General features: G+C 33.6%; 1 protein-coding gene across 1 annotated transcript in view; it reads right to left on the bottom strand.

Annotated features, from left to right (window-relative positions):
* The window catches only part of SEMA3E (semaphorin 3E), a gene marked incomplete at its 5' end in the record, with an annotated part of 261,144 nt that overhangs the window by 27,044 nt on the left and 215,198 nt on the right, over positions 1-18,902 (bottom strand). The window contains 6 exons of the mRNA XM_082662394.1: positions 2,480-2,702; positions 4,829-4,973; positions 7,799-7,868; positions 8,303-8,417; positions 9,479-9,621; positions 10,901-11,020. Of these exons, the coding sequence (XP_082518520.1) occupies positions 2,480-2,702; positions 4,829-4,973; positions 7,799-7,868; positions 8,303-8,417; positions 9,479-9,621; positions 10,901-11,020 (816 nt within the window). The remainder of the gene's footprint in view (positions 1-2,479; positions 2,703-4,828; positions 4,974-7,798; positions 7,869-8,302; positions 8,418-9,478; positions 9,622-10,900; positions 11,021-18,902) is intronic.

Genomic DNA, 18,902 nt, shown 5'->3' with positions numbered 1-18,902 from the left:
ACTTTTTACCTAAAGCTACCTTCCCTGTAAGAAACTATACCTTTAATCTTATGGAACCTTCCAAGCAACACACTATGGAAATTTATATATATATATATATATAGATAGATAGATAGATAGATAGATAGGCATATAGATAGAACATGTTTATATCTATATATACTTTATTTTTTCCTTCCAGTTTTAATGAGATATAATTTACATACAGCATTGTTTAAGGTATACAGCATAATTATTTGACTTACATACATCATGAAATGATTATTACAATAAGTGAACATCCATAATCTCATATAGACACAAAATAAAAAGAATTATTTTCCTTGTGATGAGAACTCTTAGAATTTACTCTCTTAAAAAGTTTCATGTATAACATACAGCGTTGTTAAATTATATTAATCATGGTGTACATTATATCCTTAGTATTTATTTATCTCATAACTGGAAGTATGTATCTTTGACAACCTTCATCCAATTCTCCCACCCGTCACCTCCAGTAACCACAAATTTGGTTATGTACACTTTTAATAAAAATTTCAAGCATACACTATTGAGAGAATAGTATAATGAGTCCTCCTGTACAAACCATTTAGCTTCCATAATTATCAATAATTTTATAAATTTATATTCACCTTTTACAACTCCACGTTATTTTTATTATTCCTGATATTCTGAGCTTGTTATTTCCAATGAAAAATTTAATGAGACGCTAATTTGCTTGTAAGAAAGATTTGGTGTACTGGCTAGAAATAACTTAGAGGAGAAAAAGCACGTTGGAGGTTCTGATTCAAGAGTTTCTATGGTATTTAAGCAATTTGTTTAAAAATTATGAAATCTTGTGGTTGGGTTAATAAAATTTGATTAAAATAAAACTAATAACAATTACCTGTATCATACATTAAAAGGAACAAAAATTATCATATCAAGCACACATTATAAATATCCCACAATTATATCAAGTAAAAAGCAAAGATGAAACTCAAATTATCAATTTGCAACCAGTGATTTTGCAATAAGGACTATATAGCATTAAAGCAAGTGTCTGGTAAATTTGGGGAAAAATAACTATTTTGTGGGCTTTTCCAATGCTGTACTCATCACACATTTATCAAATATGTTCTTTGTGCTGAAAAGCTGTGGTTCAATATAACAATATCTTTACATTAAACATAGGTTACAAGAGAGTGTAAGTATATACCTGATATTTCTGGAATTCTCTCAAATAGCTTTGGTCAATCTAATAAACAAGTATTTCTGAAAACATTCTTCGACTTATATTACATGACTTCTCATTTAAAAATAACATACTTTTTTCTATGATTAATTTTATCAAATATTACTCTTGCTTATGGAATTCTTTTTTTTTTTTTTTTTAAACTCTGTTGGACATCACTATAAGTGAATTCATGGCCAGGTAACTAACTTTGTTAAAGAAATCTGATGCTTTGTTGATCTTGAACCCACAGTGTAGAGCACATTACTAACCTCCTAAAATAAATGAATAAAATACAGCCTGCACCAGAGATCAATTTCTGGAAATCCGATGAATATCTCCTTACTTAAATCTTTGCTTTTTCAGAAAGCATGACTGGAAAAACTCAAGCACCAATATTAATACTATATCCTAATTCCTGATTTGGGCATATGCAATGTCTCTTTAGAAAATGTCAATGATTAAAGTTAAGTATGGTAGAATGTTTCCTCTTCTAAATAGGATCTGCTGTAGCAATTACTATGATGCATATGAAAAAAAAAACCGATCATTTTAAAGATTCTTTAAATGACTATATAATTTTAAAGTACTTGACAGAATTTGATACATATTACCCTGGATGCTAAAAGATTGCAAGTTCTCTTCCACAAACTAGCTCTAATGCACAGCATTAACTGAAATTACAAATTTATTTGAAATATTAACTTTTAGCATATTTATTACACTTTGTTTTATTAATGCAGGATATTATAGCTTTGGTCTAAAATTTTATCTCCATTATGTGTAACGCTTGGCTTGTTTGGGACACATGGTTGACTTCTGATGGGGCCTGATAAGCATAGTTGAGATTACAGATTTAGGTGAAATTACCTAAACCTCACCTAAAGATTGAAAAATCTTGAGACCTTGCTGAGCAGCCAAAGGTAGCAGTGGACCTGGGGGAGTAACAGGATATCCTTGTACGGCACCCTACTTCCTCTGTGAGCTCTTTTTGGAACCAACATTGTTTATTGTTTGTTAACATCAATTACTCGTTACTTTATGTATTCATTTGTTCAAATGTATTAAGTATTGACCATGTATCAGGAATTATGTGCAGTAACTACCCCAAATCTTCTCTTCCATTGCAGTAGACAGGTGGTATGTAAATGAGCCAATGGGTCAACCAGGGTTTTGTTGATAGGTGGGTTTTTTTTTAATGTAATAATGTTATTGATTTTAAGGTTCAATTTAAATGTCTCTCTGAGTACTCTCTAATCTCTTTACCTGTCCCAATGAACAAGACATCATATTGGCCATCCTCGGCTTCCACTCGATCCACTGCTATTTGTTTCAGGTTATACTTTCCATCTGTTTTCACCAGTATTGGTTTTTTATGGGCAGGTTTTATGGGCTGGTGCATAAGTGGATGGCTTCTTGCAAATCTGATGGCATCATCGGGGTAGTCTTTGGTGGTTCCGTACCTCCCTCCATTCACTTTGCTGGCACACTGAAATACAAACGGATGAGAGAATTTTTTTCCCCTGAAACCTAAGGAGCAAATTTATACTCAATTATGAAAAAGATTACAAAAACTGGGTATGTTCACTTAATCAACTGTGCATTTAGCAATATTTAGTAACCATATATTCTTCCTTACAGAAATAAAATCTGCATTAAAAATTGCATAGAGAGACTGAATTATTTCAAACACGCAGCAGTAGAAATAGATAGTAGTGAAATACTGAAAAAGTAAAGTATATGTAATACTGGTATAGTCTGGAGGTAATACAAACGTATAACATTATAAATATTCTAATTATTTTTCCTGCTTCTAAAATTTATTTTTCATATTTGTAAATTAAATTTTAATTTGCTATGAACAATATATTGTTTATAGCAAAACAAAGAGACTCTTTATTGTGCTAAATCTTCCCCCCAAATTCAGAATCACAACCGCACAGCAGCTTTCCCATTATTGACACTATGATTGGTGATGGTTCCAATTGGCTCACTGACTACAGAATTTTAGTGCTGTAACATTGAAACCTATTCAAATTCTGTCGCTGTTAAATAAGGAAAAAACCCTCTCTGTTCTACTGTAATCTGTATGAATTTATATTATTTTTGTATGAATTAGACACAATAAATTGAGAAGACAAGAAATATTTGCCATAACATGTCTCAATTCTTAAATCACTGACTCTAAGAATAAATGTTCAACGGTACCTAAGTTACTTCTTGGAATACCTTTAACTGCATTGATTCATGCTTGTTATTAAGCGCTCCCTCATTTCACATATTTTCCTCCAGAACCAGCAGCAATTGCAATGATGACCTTGATAAAAATTTTCCACTTCAGAGTATAAATACAGTAGTTTAGTAATCAGATTCTGCAAAGAGGGCATTTTTAATGGTTTGTTTTAAAAATTTGGGCCATATTTCTTAATTTGGCATGAATTTTTCACTTGAGTGTACTTTCATGATATATAATTGGAAACATTTCGGACCAGCCTGGAAGCAGTTCAGTAACCAGTCACTTCCTCCAAATCTCCTTTAATACCATGTGGTTTCAAGAAGCATTTCCAGCAAAGCCACAGGAGTGGGTTTTCTCCATTTAAATTGTAATTTCAATCAATAGAGTGAAATAAAATATACTTTATGTCTTACTGGAAGTAATAATTTTAAGCTAGTGAGAGAGAGTGATTGAAATGGTAAAGCCTTACACTTGTTAACGTAGGTAAGCTTTGTTTCCACTTTGAATTTTGGCTCTGCAAAAATGGTTTCTACTCGACTTGCAAGCACTTGTGGAATCAGCCTAGTGTTGGGTTTTCACCAGCTGCTCATAATAGTGTAGACCGTGACTTGCATGACAAGTTCAGTATTTGTTCTCCACGGACAGCAGATACAATGATGCTACACTTTCCCAACCTAGTTGTGTACGGGACATATGATACAAAATCATCCTCATCATAATCATCATCATGTGTGCAATTAAAAGCACAAGGTTTGAACGGCTAGTTAGGGAGAATCTTAGTAGTATCAGTTAAGAGGCAAATGGTGGAACTCCTTATTCTCTAGCAACACAGCTGTATTGTCACTTTTCTTCCACAAGGCCAGCAAGGATGGCAAATGGGGTGCTCAGAATTCTGAAGAGCCAGAGAAAAAGCTTCCTCTTGACACGTTAAAGTGAGAAGTAGGGAGAAAATGTGGCCTAGGGAACTGAGAGCCTGACTCAAATATTATAATAAAAATTTGGTAACATTCTCTTGCATGGAAATCACATGTGGCACTAATTCTTCTGAAGAGGCTGAGAGGAATATAATGCTCACTGGATATTTCTGTATTCACCAGTATCCTTAAAAATAAAATTTTAGTGAGAGCTACATAGATAGCTAAAATATCAACAATAATATATAGTCTATAATGCTAGATTATATTCTTTTCATTAAGTAACAAGCATACATCTTGATGTAAGAAGTAATATTTCTTTACCTTGCAAGTAATCAAGCATATTTTTAGGTATTGAATTTAACTATTTCATGCTAATTTAGTAAAGCATCTGAAACAATGAACAGAATATTACTAAAAGAATCTTTAGAAAATAAGAATACTTTGTTAAATGCCTAAACTTACAGAACCAGGTCTTGGATAAGGGACTCTTCCTTCATAGAGTGACCAGTGGTATTCAGGTCCTTCCTTATGTGCATATGGTCCATTAAAGGCTGCCCGGATACTGGACATGTGATAGACACATATAGCATGCCCTCTAAATATATTACTAAAAAAAAAAAAAAAGATAAGTTACTATTCTGGAACAGACTAGGAGATCACCTAGTCAAGCCCCGCAGACAACACAGATAAGGATGAAGTCTTTTGGATAAAAGACTTGCAATCTCTTAAGCATAAGATATTCTAGAGATATTAACTATTGCAATATTTCAAGTATGGAAACTCCAAAATTTACCATTTTTTGCCTATTTATTATAATAAATTGAAAATGACATTGTTAGAATCACAAAAGCAGTTGTGTCACTTCACTTTTTCCAGTTAAATCTTATTTTTTTTATTGAAATATAGTTGATTTACAATGCTGTGTTAGTTTCAGGTGTACAGCACAGTGATTCAGTTTTTCATACACACACACACACACACACACACACACACATACAAACATATATATATATATATATACACACATATTCTTTTTCAGATTCTTTTGTGTTTTTATATTTTTTATTAAGATTTGGCCTTAATATTTTAAAGATTCATTCCCAAGTTGAGGAAGGCTTTATCTCCTTGTACGTTGTCCTCTCTTCCAAGTAGACAGTGTTTTCCTATTCAACATGCTGTTAATATTGCTATAAATTTTACTCAAATTTTATTACTTCTCTTAGTGTATATGATTTGAAGAACAATTTAAAGTCTAAAGAAAATTTGGGGCTTTGTTTCATTCTTTAGCTTGGGGTCACAGAAACATTTATAAGCCTGCTGCATATTCCTTCCTTCAGGTCACTGAAAACAGTGCTACAGTGGAAAGGTTTACTGGGCTGCACCAGATTAATTTTGAGAAAAAGACTTACATTCTAAAACACTCAGATTCTTTACCTGCAGAACTACTAGCAACTGAAATTATTTTTTTGATAAAAATTTCTACTTGTCGCAGAAAAAGACAGTAGTTGACTAACTACAGCAAGCTTTATTGGGGGCATAAGATTCTGCAAAAGGACATTTTAGAATGATTTGTTTTAAAGATCTGGCTGCATTTCTTAATTTGGCATAATCTGAATGAATTCTAACACTTCCCTAGCCTCCTTATTGTGAGAATTAAAATAATTAGTTTGGGAAAGTGCTTTGCAAAATTTTTTGTAAGTGTAACATTTCCTACATTCTGAGACACCTGTAGAACAGCAGTTATGTTACTGTCTGAGGACATCAATTCACACATCTTATAACACACCTTGAAGCAATTGGAAATGCCTGCAACAGTGAGAAAACCAGAGATAGTCTTCCAACTAACATGGCAATAAACCTCTGATCACCATGCTACGATATCAACCTTTACGTCAGGTAACAGCTGGCAAGCCTTTTGCTCACAATTATGTATAAATTGAACAGTCAAGATTGAAATTATGGAAGAAAATAATGTCTTGCCTTTGAAATCTCAGACAGATCCATTATGCTATCATTTATGAAAGCAGCTTATAAACTGATCATTATAACCCATAAAAAAATCTATACTGATTACCCTATAGCTTATATTTATCATATAAAGCCGTGGATTTATCACGCAGTGTATAAATTCTTCACTGGCATAAGGCAGAAGATGAAGTGTAAAGAGAAGTTAGGGATTTTCCATGGACTGTAATAGCTACCAATCTACATTAACATCTCCTTGCATCAAGGAATAACTGATAGCAAAACTGTTTCCATGTTTCTGTGATGAAGAAAAGATCTCCTTACAATAGCAGGATACTTACCGAAAGAGCTTTATTATATTTTTTTTCAAAGTGACCGTAATAAACTACCTGCTGAAAAAGTAAACAAAAACTATGTGGAGAGATCCTAAGCAAACAAGGTATACATGACTATAGAACAGTTTAAGGCCAATGCAATGCAAATGAGGAATTGAGTAATACCATTCTTTTCCTGTCAAGAGAACTGAAGTATATTCTTTATTTCTCATTCCAGTCATATCATCTCCACTCTGCCTTATTTGGAAAGACACTCAGGAAATTATATATATAAACTTTCAACCAAAACTGATTCTAATAACATTTTTTCATTCATGTATCAACACACGAAATATTTGATTCATTTTTCCAGCAGTCTTCAATGGATACAAAATACAAAAGCATAAAAGAGAAAAATACTAGATCATAAGCCCTAAACTTGAGCACCTTTTTAAAATTTAAAACTCAGAGGGTAAATCATAAATGTGTGTTCTCTAAGAATCTACACAGGACCAAGACAACCAGAGTAAAGGAGTGAGCGAGTGCTCTGTGATTAAGGAATCAGGGAGTGTTTCATGAAGACGGCAATTGACAAGCACTGGAAAAACTGATACAAATCAGCGTTAGAAGGGAAAGTAGATAAATAAAATCACAGTCACGGGGAAAGCAGAGACTGGGATTCTGACAAGGTATTATCTTGTCAAAAGCAGAGTTTGTGGGAATTTAGAGGAAAAACTTTCAACCCTGAATGGGGAATATTTGATAGAGAGCCTTGAAAGCCTGACTTGGACAACAGTATATGATGATTGAAAGAATTATCCTAGACTCTAAAGCATGGAACTAGTACCTTAAAAACTGTATGAGAAAAAAAAAATCATTCTGTTATAGATCAGAGAGGGAAGAACTTAGGACATTGAGCATAGGAGGATGCTGGTACTTCAAACAAAAACAAATAAGGATCTGGATTGAGATTGTGGCTTTAAACATCAAAGTACAACTGCAAACACAGGAGAACGAAGAGAAATTGGTGAATTATAAAGTACAGAAAGTGAGAATAACTCATTGGTCAGTAGTATTTTCAATTGCATATACAGTGAAGGGGTTTGGCATGCTTTGTTTCATGATGTTTTGACTGGCCATATAAATTTCTCACCTGGTAGTGTTGAAGAGTCCAAATATCACTGGGTTCTTATGATCTCTGGTATGCAGCAAAAAAATATCCTCTGAAACATTAAAGACCATTATGTTACTTAATATGTTTAGCCCTCGTTGCATGTGAAGAAAATATATTGTCATAAAATAGTTTAGAACCCATGACAGATTTTAAGATATAAATTTCCATATACAATCATATAACAATGACCAAATCACAACACAGTGAGATTGATGACTGTTCAAGATGACTGTGAGCTGGGCCTCAAGGAGGAAACTAGAGGCGCCGACTCTAAACTAACAAGAGGGGTCTTTCTGTTCCCGCAACTTCCTTGTCCCCATACGTGGATCTGGCCAAGACGAAAAGAATAGAAACGTGCTCCAAGTTAGATAGAAGTCAATTACTGCAGAAAGCAAATTCTCCATATGTGCTAGAAACACTGAGGGTTATACAAAGAAGCATATATATTGAAGAGGAAAATTTAGCTCTCCCAATAATATTTACCTAATTCATCAAAATACGTATCAATTCCATTCATTCCTGGTACTGAGCAAACCAGTCTAGCTTTCAGGAAAGTACTCCACTTGTTCACTAGGATTCTCTGTCCTCCTACATCGTTCTGTAAAAAACAGAAAGCAGGTAAATGGGTACCCAGAGAACTTTTATCAACAACAGATTTTGTACCATTAAACCTGCAGATGGCAAGAGTTACAGTTCTTTTCTTTAATGTGAAAATTTGAGCATAATCTTCAAATAATATTAAAGATGCAATGCCCCATAAACTTTTTCTTTAGGTTTGCACATTCTGCCTTGTCAGTGTACTTTCACCCTGGCCCATTAAATACAGTTTCCAGGTATTAAACAACGTTAGTAGAGAGTAGAGTACACTTTCCTAAATAAAGTAGTAAGCTTTATGATACAGTAACGTTTATTATTATTTTATTGATAAATAATCAGCTTATCTCAGAAGTACAGAAGCATCCACTTCTTTTTCTCATTTTAGGGAAAAAGCCTTGAAATACTAACACACAAGCACACATACACATAACAGGCATACATATTTGCACACATACATAAAATACGTATGTGTGTATATGTGAATATATATACACACACATATATACTGAACATACGTATAAACATCTTCTTAAATTTATTCAAGTATCTTCTTAAATATCAAAATAACTTCACATTTATAACACTATTAGCATTCTCTCAATATACATGGCTACCGCAGTTGGTTCTGAATGTTCACAAAACAACCTATCTGATTATGCCCAACAAAACTATATATGTTTTCCCTACAGAATCAACCATCTGAATTGTTGAAACATGCTCATGTAAATTATTTAGAATGTGGATTAAAGAAACTTGCAAGAATTTGGTGAAATTAACTTTTTAAAATGGAGCTCAAACTTCTGTGTAGGAAGAAGTCTAGCCTAATTATAGGCCATTTCTTAGTAGGGCTTTGAAAATGGAGAAAATCACACAAAATGCAAAGCTCTTTTCAGATTAAACTTTCAGTAGATATGAAGTCTGAAGACTAGATAGTAAATACCAATTTTAGGGAGCCTAATAGAAGAAAATATTTTACAGTAGAAACCTACTATAAAATGAACAAAGGCCTGACCATAAATTGCGAGTTAGGCAAGCTTAGTGAGAGAAGAAGGCGGTCCTCACCACGCAGAGTCGCCCCACTCTGGTGTAAATTGCCTGGGCATTGTTTTCTGCCTCCAGGGCCTTCTCCGTAAAAAAGAAATACACTTTGTTGTCATCTCGGTCTTCATTGTCAGGGATCATGTACGAACCTACAAATTTTGGTTCTAGAGAAGTAAAAAACAGATGAAAATGTAGTAACTATTACAACAAAGTAAGTTAATATATTTCCCTTGAAATTTTGTACTAAACATTAAAATCATGTAGCTATCTCCATATTCTGTGCAAATCAACAATTTTTTTTTTTTTTTTTTTTTTGTGGTACGCGGGCCTCTCACTGTTGTGGCCTCTCCCTTTGCGGAGCACAGGCTCCGGATGCGCAGGCTCAGTGGCCATGGCTCACGGGCCCAGCCGCTCCGCAGCATGTGGGATCTTCCCGGATCAGGGCACGAATCCGTGTCCCCTGCATCGGCAGGCGGACTCTCAACCATTGCGCCACGAGGGAAGCCCCAAATCAACAATTTTTAAGAAATATTAGGGTATTTAAAATTTAACTGAGTTGGAGGGAAATAAATCAATTTCAAATAGCATACATTATAGACCTGAAATGAATTCAAAGAAGAACAGATTAAGAGCAGCATGATTATAATCTCCATGAATTTCCTCCCATGTATATATGGGAGGGACATATTAAAGTCAATATATGTAAAATATTTTAGTAAAGAAGTCTATCATTATTTTTTTAATTCATAAATTATCTATCAGTCCAGCTCATGGAAGACCAGTTTAAGTTTTTGTATTTGTAGTCAAAGGGATCTGAGGGAATGACCTTTGACTGATATGGAATGTCAAATATTTTAATGATAAAATGCTGCCAATAATGATTATGCACTCTAAAGCTTAATAAAAAGGCTGAAAATGATGAAACCACTCACTATAAAATGATTTTAGCCCCTAGATATACCAATGTGCCAAAATATAAACATGAATCCTTACAAAGGATTCTACGTAAATGAATGCCTAGGGACTCTCTTGGAATTTCATTTGTCTCTCAAGTACAATGTGATCCTATTAAAACAAGCAAAGCAAAGCAATCAATTCATGCAAAATTACACCAACTGACAAGAAAAAACAAAGCAACTTATTGGATGAAAGGGGTTTTCACTTTTCATATATTTGTCTTGTTCATTTAAGTCCTGATTTCTAACTATTGCTATGAGGGTAATCTGGTTGTATACTAAAGCGGATCCCCTCTGCTATAAAATGATATACATATATCATATATAATATTTTAATTCGGGAATACTACTAAGGAAAAAACCCCTGAAATTTGTGGAAACTATAAATTACATTTGTATTGTTATCATTATCAAAATGGCAAGTTTCCCATGCGCTCTAGACTTGCTTTCAGTTCTGATTTACATATGCTTTTCTCCTCAATCCTACCTTTCAACAGGCGCTCGTCATCGTGTTCAGTGCGGATGTGAGCCAGTCGCCCCAGGCTCCTGAAAATGGCAGCGTCTCTGCCCCAGTAGTCACTGTAGAGTCCAGCAAACAATTCACTACCTGCATGAAAACATCAGATAAGTCAGTATTCGTTTCTGGGTCTGATGACAATGTATAAAACCACAATTACGATAAACATATCCAGGTTTCCCATGTATACGGCCTAACGAAACAGATACTACTGCTAAGAGCATATATGGTACAGTCAGACGGCCAGGGTTTGAATTGTGACTCTGCCACTTACTAGATGTGTGAACTTGGGCAAATTGCTTAATTTCTCTGCGCCTCAGTTTCCACATTTACAAATAGGGGAACAGCACTCAGAAGTGTTGTTAAGAGTAAAGCATTTAGAAGAGTAGCTGGTATATACTAAGGCCTACATGAGTATTTGATACATAACCTGGCTTCATGGTATTTTAATAAACTTATTTTAACCTTCATATCATCAGGGTATTAGTATTGGTATTGGTATTAGTATTAGGACTGGTATTATATGTGAGTCAGCTAACTCAAATTCTTCTTGTAGTAAGAACTTGCTTCCATCAACATGATTTTAAGGCAGGAACCACAAAGTCTGACAAAACTGTACATAATCCAATTAGTTGTCATCTAATTTGTAAGTGTGTGGCTTATTTAGACAGAAATGACAGAAAGAGCTCATAATTTAATCAGGCAGTCAACAGAACGAACGAAGTTAGCTGCAACATGTGGCGAAGGCCACAGACTTAAATCAGACCAAGGAATACACAAACGTACGCAGGATCTCAAGCCATGGCAACATATCTTTGGGGCCAGCCAGAAAGACAGACATTAAAATTGCTCACGAGAAGAGAAAAAACAATTAACAAAAAGAAAAATAACATAATGATATAACTAGACCTCCAGAAAGACCAAAACCTCTCAAGCACAGGAACTTGGGGTTCTCTTTTGTCGAACTGACAACAAAAGGCAACTGGTGTGCTCCTCAGTGAGTCCAGAAGGATTGTCCTGGGCATATGAGGCTCCAATCCTGTCCTGGGCTAAAATCACTGGCCAAGAAGAAGATGATAGCAACAGATCGCTGGATATAGCAACCTCAATTTAGGGTGACAAAATTATTTTCTTAATGAGTGTCATGTAACTGTGGTCAGCTTTTAAAGTACAGACGTGATGAGTATACTAAAAGTATACTCAAAGTATTAATGCCTTTCTGTTAAACCTGGAACGTGTACATATGTGTCCAAGTGGTATTTAAAGTCCTTTTTTAAAGAGAATTCAAATTAATTGGATTTCCAATTTAATAAATTTAACTGTATACTCAATTTTAGAATTAGAATTATTAAAGTTACAGGTATAAAAATTTGATCAAGTATCTAAACAGAATTAAACAAAACTTGAGTGTCATATTTATAAATTTTATTGATTAGATTTAAAAATTGTTTCAATATTTATGAAGGGTTTTCTCTAAGGTAAGGTCTTTAAAACTGTCAAAAACTTGAACAGATTAAATATATTTGTAAAGTTTAAAATGTGAGAAAGTAATCAACTGAGTTGTAAACAGGATCACTGTAAGAAGTTTATTTCCACCTTGAGATAACTAACAATTTTTCAAAAGTAAAGATGATTGTTTTTGTTAGATTTAGATTTAGAAAAAGAAAAGTGAGCTATAAATTGAATTTAAAAACAAGAAAACTAAGTTTTGATAAATGTTACTATAATAAACTATTCTTCATTTACAAAAAGACAAGTAACCATAAATGGTTTTTTTGGTTCACAAAACCCACTATGGATACTTAAAAACTATACAAGATACAAATAAATAAAATTCAGGTCCTTCGCAAAGGAATTCACTTTTAAACTATATATATTATAATAAGTGAGAAAGAGAGAGAGAGACAGGAGAGACAGAGGCAAATGTGGTAGAATATTAACAGTTGGTGGGCCAAGGTAAATGCTATAAATTTTTTATTCCTCTTTCAATTTTTCTTTGTATTTGAAAATTTTCAAGACAACAAATTAAAAAAGAAGCTGTATTTGTTTAGTTCATCCTGTATATTCAATACATGCTGAATGAGAAATATGATAAGGAAAATAACAAAAACTAAAAAATAAAGATGCTTTATAACCAGACTTAAGAAAATAAAATTTGGTAGAGAAGAGTTATATCAGAACTCTTATTTAAGCATATTCTTTGAAACTAGAAGGGGGGAAGAACGACATAATTTGTATCAAATTCAATCAGCGCTGTCTTCACCAGAAGTTTTATATCCATGTGTAAAAAGAGTATTTTGGGATAAAATGTATTCAGTGGTTAGGGATATGAACCATATGTGGGGTTCAATCTGTACTACTTGAACATAGATAAAAGAGAGTCATGCTGAATTCATTAAAAGGCCTTGGAGATCATCAACTCTATGGCAGAAATGAACGAGTTCACGCACAAAGGAGTTACTTGACTATTGAACCACCAGAGCAAGGGTTGTTCTGAAATTTTAAAAAGTTATTGTACTTGGTTATAGTTTCCATAAAAATATAAAGGCCATCTTACATGGATGGACCTGGAGATTTTCATGCTAAGTGAAGTAAGTCAGGCACAGAAAGAAATATCATGTGTTATCACTTACATGTGGAATCTAAAAAAAAAAATGATACAAATGAACTTATTTACAAAACAGAAATAGACCCACAGACATAGGAAACAAACTTATGGTTACCAAAAGAGAAAGGGAGGGGTGGAACAAATTGGGAATCTGGGATTAATAGATACATACTTCTATACATAAAATGGATAAACAACAAGGATCTACTGTATAGCACAGGGAACTATTATCAATATCTTGTAATAACCTATAATGGAAAAGAATCTGAAAAAGAATATATTGATGTAAATCAACTATACTTCAATAAAATACAGTAATAAAATAAAAAGGCCATTTTGTAAAACTGTCCTAAACAGAACTTATTTTTCTAATATGGACTGGACTGAATGTTTAATTCATAATGGGTACAAAAAAAAAGATTTCTTTAGAATTTCCTAAAATATTCACAGAACTTTTATATCTGAAAATATTACTTCGGAAAAATAATCTTTATTTTAGTTCACATCAATTTTCTTGCACTTATCCCAATCTGAACACTTTCCAAGTTCCACTTGTAATCAATTCTACAAATTTAACAAAAAAGTTCCCCTTGCAGCCACTAGATGGAGCCATATGATACCAAATAATATACATCCAGGGCAGGTTATCTGCAAAAAGGAAAAGATGATATAGTACCAATTTTACCCAATTTCCCTTTTTGTATCCAGATAAAAGAAAATGGTTTGTGAACAATTCAAATAATACAATATGAACTGTATGACTTAAACTTCAAAGAAGCTACTAGACAGGTGCTAAAAACTATATGCTATGTGAACTGAACCAAACGTGTTCCTGTTGGAAACATTAGCTTTTCCTCAGAAGGGAAAGATTGTCCTTTCATATTTTATTATCAGTGTGAAGAACAAAATAAATTTATAGTAATAGATAATAATGATGTTTGGTAAAATACTTTCCTAAGAAAAAACAAACACTTTAATGAAAAATAATGAGAATAAAGCTTTAGGCACAAAGTTAACTAATACTAATTAAATGAACAAAAATAATGAACATTATTATAATTGATATTATTTATGGCAAATACATAGTTTCTAGTTGAAAACTTTAAAATTATAACTGGTATAGAGACAACTTGTGAATCAATATTTTGGTATTGTATAGAGCAAAAAATAATATCTGGATAATTCATATTTTCACGGATTAAAAAATATTTCATACAAATAGTACAATATGTTTTAGGTTTTCAATAAAAAGAACAGAATTACTCAAATTTTTAGTTTTCTATGTCTATACAGACATGACATTTAATAAATGTATTAGCTTGGTCACAGAGTTTACTGGTATCTATTTTGATATTCTGAATATAAATAACCAATTTGACTTGCAGCCATATGTTTCATTGTTATAGGCTTCTGATGGTAACTGATGTTATGTTAATGTCAGTTGGTTATCATTAAAAAATAAAACACATCTGCAGGGTATTTTGACAGGTGAATGTAACTTATCATTGTCATGTTCAACAATAGTCTCTGTGTACAGATACCAGAAGAGTGGAAACAATTCTGCACTGGAAATCTGGCAAACTAAGCCCCCAGCCCCAAACCTACTGCTTGTGGCAAAACTGTTCGGAATCTCACTGCCTCGGTTATTTGGACAACCAGAGAGGTGTACAAGTGATTTCCTGAGGTTGCCAAGCTTTTCTGTTCTCTCTGCTGCCCTTTTTATGGTTTGTATGTTCTTTGCCTGGAATTCTGCACCTCCCCGCCTTCCCACTTCACCTCCCATTTACCTGGCCACGGCCCACTTTCTCCATGAAGCTTTCCCTGACCGAACTTGTGTTAGTTAGCTCCTAGTACCACCATAGCCCCCATGCCTATCATATTTCTCATCCTACTATAGTTTGTCTCCTGTGTTTGACATTATTCCTCACTAGAATGCAGACTTCTTGATGTGTCTTATTATATTCTTTTGTCACCAATATCCTGTAGAGCATCTGGAATACAGAAAATGCTCAATAAGCATTTGTTGAATCAAAGAATGGCATAATGAGTTAATTAACAAGTGAATAAATCTGAAACTTTTAGTGTTCAAATTTAAAAAAAAACTATGAAATGAAATAAAAACAAAAACCTCAGGATAAGATTCTGATTTTTCAAAAATGCTTCAGGGAGAAAATATCAAAAGAAAGAAAAAACTGTTGGCATTTATATGAATAGCAGAGTTCTTTGAGTTTTTGTTCCTCAAAAAGACTATATTTCATAATTTAAATCCAGGAACACAGGGACTCTATCTTCTTCTAGTATTTGTCCCCAATAGTTTCAGCCGCAAAAGACTGTGTCTACTCTCAACTAGTTTGTAGGAAAGAAAATAAAACAATCATTTGACCTTGGCGATACAAAAACAAACCCATTGTGAATAATTCTAAGTTAAAATGCATAAGTAAAATACTTTTCTACACAACTCCTTTTTTTACAATACAAACTCCAGTTGAAGTTTTAGTGAAACATACTTCATTGCCTTAATATTTTATCAACATTATCAAGAGCTTAGTTCACAGATGGTATTATTAATCGATTAGAGTTTTTACTCACCATGTTGTAAATACAGATTTTAAGTGTTTAGTGAGAAAAATTCACAGTTTTTCATGCCCTTCTTATTTTCTTAAGTCTTGCTCAAGCATTTCTCCTATTTATGTTGTAAATGTCTACAAATCTGAATGTGAAACATGTTCGTTTCATGGAAAAGACATGGCTAAAGATGGATTTAACTACCTCATTTTATAACTGAACTGTATCATTTTGTTAGAAAATCATTCTACTTTTGCACTATTTCACAGAGTGATTATTACATGCATAATTGCAAAGAGAAACAAAATGCACTTGGGAGGATGAGGATGGATAAGAATGGTCCACAGGTTCCAACCTCCCAGTTTACACTCATGGTCTGTGTAGGATGCTGAAAGAAATCAGGAAAAGCAGGTCCTTTTATTAGTTATGTAGTTGTTTGGACTTTCTGTTTGTTTTTGCTTTGGCAAATAGCTAGCATTAGCTATCAATGTCAAGAAGGTGGTTTCCGACGTATGAAGGAAAAAAGAAAACTGCGTTCTGAATCTGTTCACTTGCATTTGCTAGCATCCATGACAGTACTGAGTTTCCCTGGTAGCAAAACTGTGACATTGCTACCAGCATGGTCAAATCAGATTTCTAAGGGGGAGAATGTCCATGGGGAATTGAAGACGACATTTTTTTTCTTCTTTTTTTGAGAAAACCATAAGCAAGTATTCAAATAGCTCATTAGCAACTAGCAGTTAATGGCCAGAAGCAACAGTGAGCATGTGGATGCTTGGCATTCTGCCAGATGACAAAGCACAGCAGTCTTAACCTGGATAAGAAATTACAGATATTCTTTAGGCACAGGAACATGCTAAAGGCATAAGTTTCTACACAGTTGGGATGAATTCAAGAAACGAGCCAGCACATTCACTTCTGTTTATAGAGGTTGTCATTGTAAAGACATCCACTTTACCTTCATTTCGATGATTTCATTTATTTTTCTAACATTTATGAAGTCCTATTTTGTGCCAGAACTATTCATTTGTAATTCTGCCTTGAATACACAGTTAATAAAATAGAAACATTTATTTGTAAAAAAAAGTTTTAATGGTATTAAGAGCTTGAGATAATCACTTAAGTTTTCCCTGCATGAATTCCGACTCCTTTTCATTCAACTGACATTGACCTTTAATTCACAGAATTTGTAATGAGGGGATATATTCACAAAGGTCTCATTATGATGAATAAAAGTGCAGGAAGAAAATTTCAGCAGCTGTAAACTTTTGTAGTTTTATTTGCTATAAAATGTAACATAAGACATGAAAAGGGCAGAAAGAAAATTTTGGTGACCATGAAATACCTCATTCATGGTTATTTGTTGATATAAAATTCAGTAAGTCTTTAACTTGAAAGTATCCTAAAAATTCTAACAACAAAGCTAGCACTTTCAAAAGCAAAGTGTGAAAAGGTACCTGACAAATCAGAGTGGTTTTCCCCCAAACACTAGTAACATGTACATTAGCATACCTTAGGTACTTTAGGTATGGTATGTATTAAATTACACCTAGAACTGGTAATAAAAATCTGGGTCAGAATGAAACGTTTTAAAACAGTAGCAATAGAATTGAGCTGACAAACTATTAAAGAAATCCCGAAGTTACTGAAGGTGCTATCAACTTAATAAAAAGAATACTGCAATATTATATCAAATGTAAACTGATGCAAAAAAGTCAGTTAATACTTTTCCTTCCTGACCAAAATGACATATGACATAAAGAAAATATTTCCTGATTTTTTTTTTTTTTTTTGCAGTACACGGGCCTCTCAGTGTTGTGGCCTCTCCCATTGCGGAGCGCAGGCTCCGGACGCGCAGGCTCAGCGGCCATGGCTCACGGGCCCAGCCGCTCCGCAGCATGTGGGATCTACCCGGACTGGGGCACGAACCCGTGTCCCCTGCATCGGCAGGCAGACTCTCAACCACTGCGCCACCAGGGAAGCCCCTTCCTGAATTTTTATTTGGCCGGCCACCAAACCTAATAATTTTTAGTGGCAAGATAAGTCCTAAGCATCTTTCGCTGACTTGAAAGGTACAGACAAGTAATGCAGCAATTCATTTTACTAAGTAATTCATTGTTTCAAAAAACTGTTTTTAAAACCCGATTATAATGTCTTGCCTTCTTCAACCAGTTATTTAAGACCACTTTCAATGTAATATTAGTAATCACTGTAGAGGGAAAGTGTGGTTAAACATATAGAAATATTGTACCTGTGATATGAATTTATATACCACCAAGGTAAATTCTGTTAATACAAAGTGACATTTAAAGAGCAAACCTAATTAATGTATGATTTCATTTTGATTGGCTTCTAAACATATAGAACATAGCTCAATAAAGAGCTATTACTCCTTAAATCTTGTTTCACTCCTTAAATCTTGTTTCACACAGAATCATTGCCAGTTACTAACATTTCCATTCTCAATTAGATTATAAATTTTATAAAAGTGTTCATTAACCTTTCACCTAACAAATAATATTTATTCCTTACTTAGTTTTTCAGTAAGCTTTTACTCCATGTGATCTTAAGTCAACAGAATTTAGGTTAACTAAAATGAAACTTGTATCTAAAGTTAAGATATTATAAGAAATTCTCAGATTCGTGAGCATGTTTTTTTCTTTGGGGGCCTTGTTAGTTTTATGACTATTGTTACAAATTTGAGGGTTTTTTTTTTAATGATGAAAGTGAATCTTAATGTGAACAGGTATTAAAAGTTAAGTGTGACCTACAATTAACAAAGAAACGAAGAAGCAGAAA

This window comes from Grampus griseus (assembly GCF_964374135.1).
Source record: "Grampus griseus genome assembly, chromosome: 9".
In the NCBI taxonomy this organism is placed as follows: Eukaryota; Metazoa; Chordata; class Mammalia; order Artiodactyla; family Delphinidae; genus Grampus; species Grampus griseus.
Note: the sequence above shows the minus strand (reverse complement) of the source record. Positions and strands in the feature narration are given on the sequence as shown.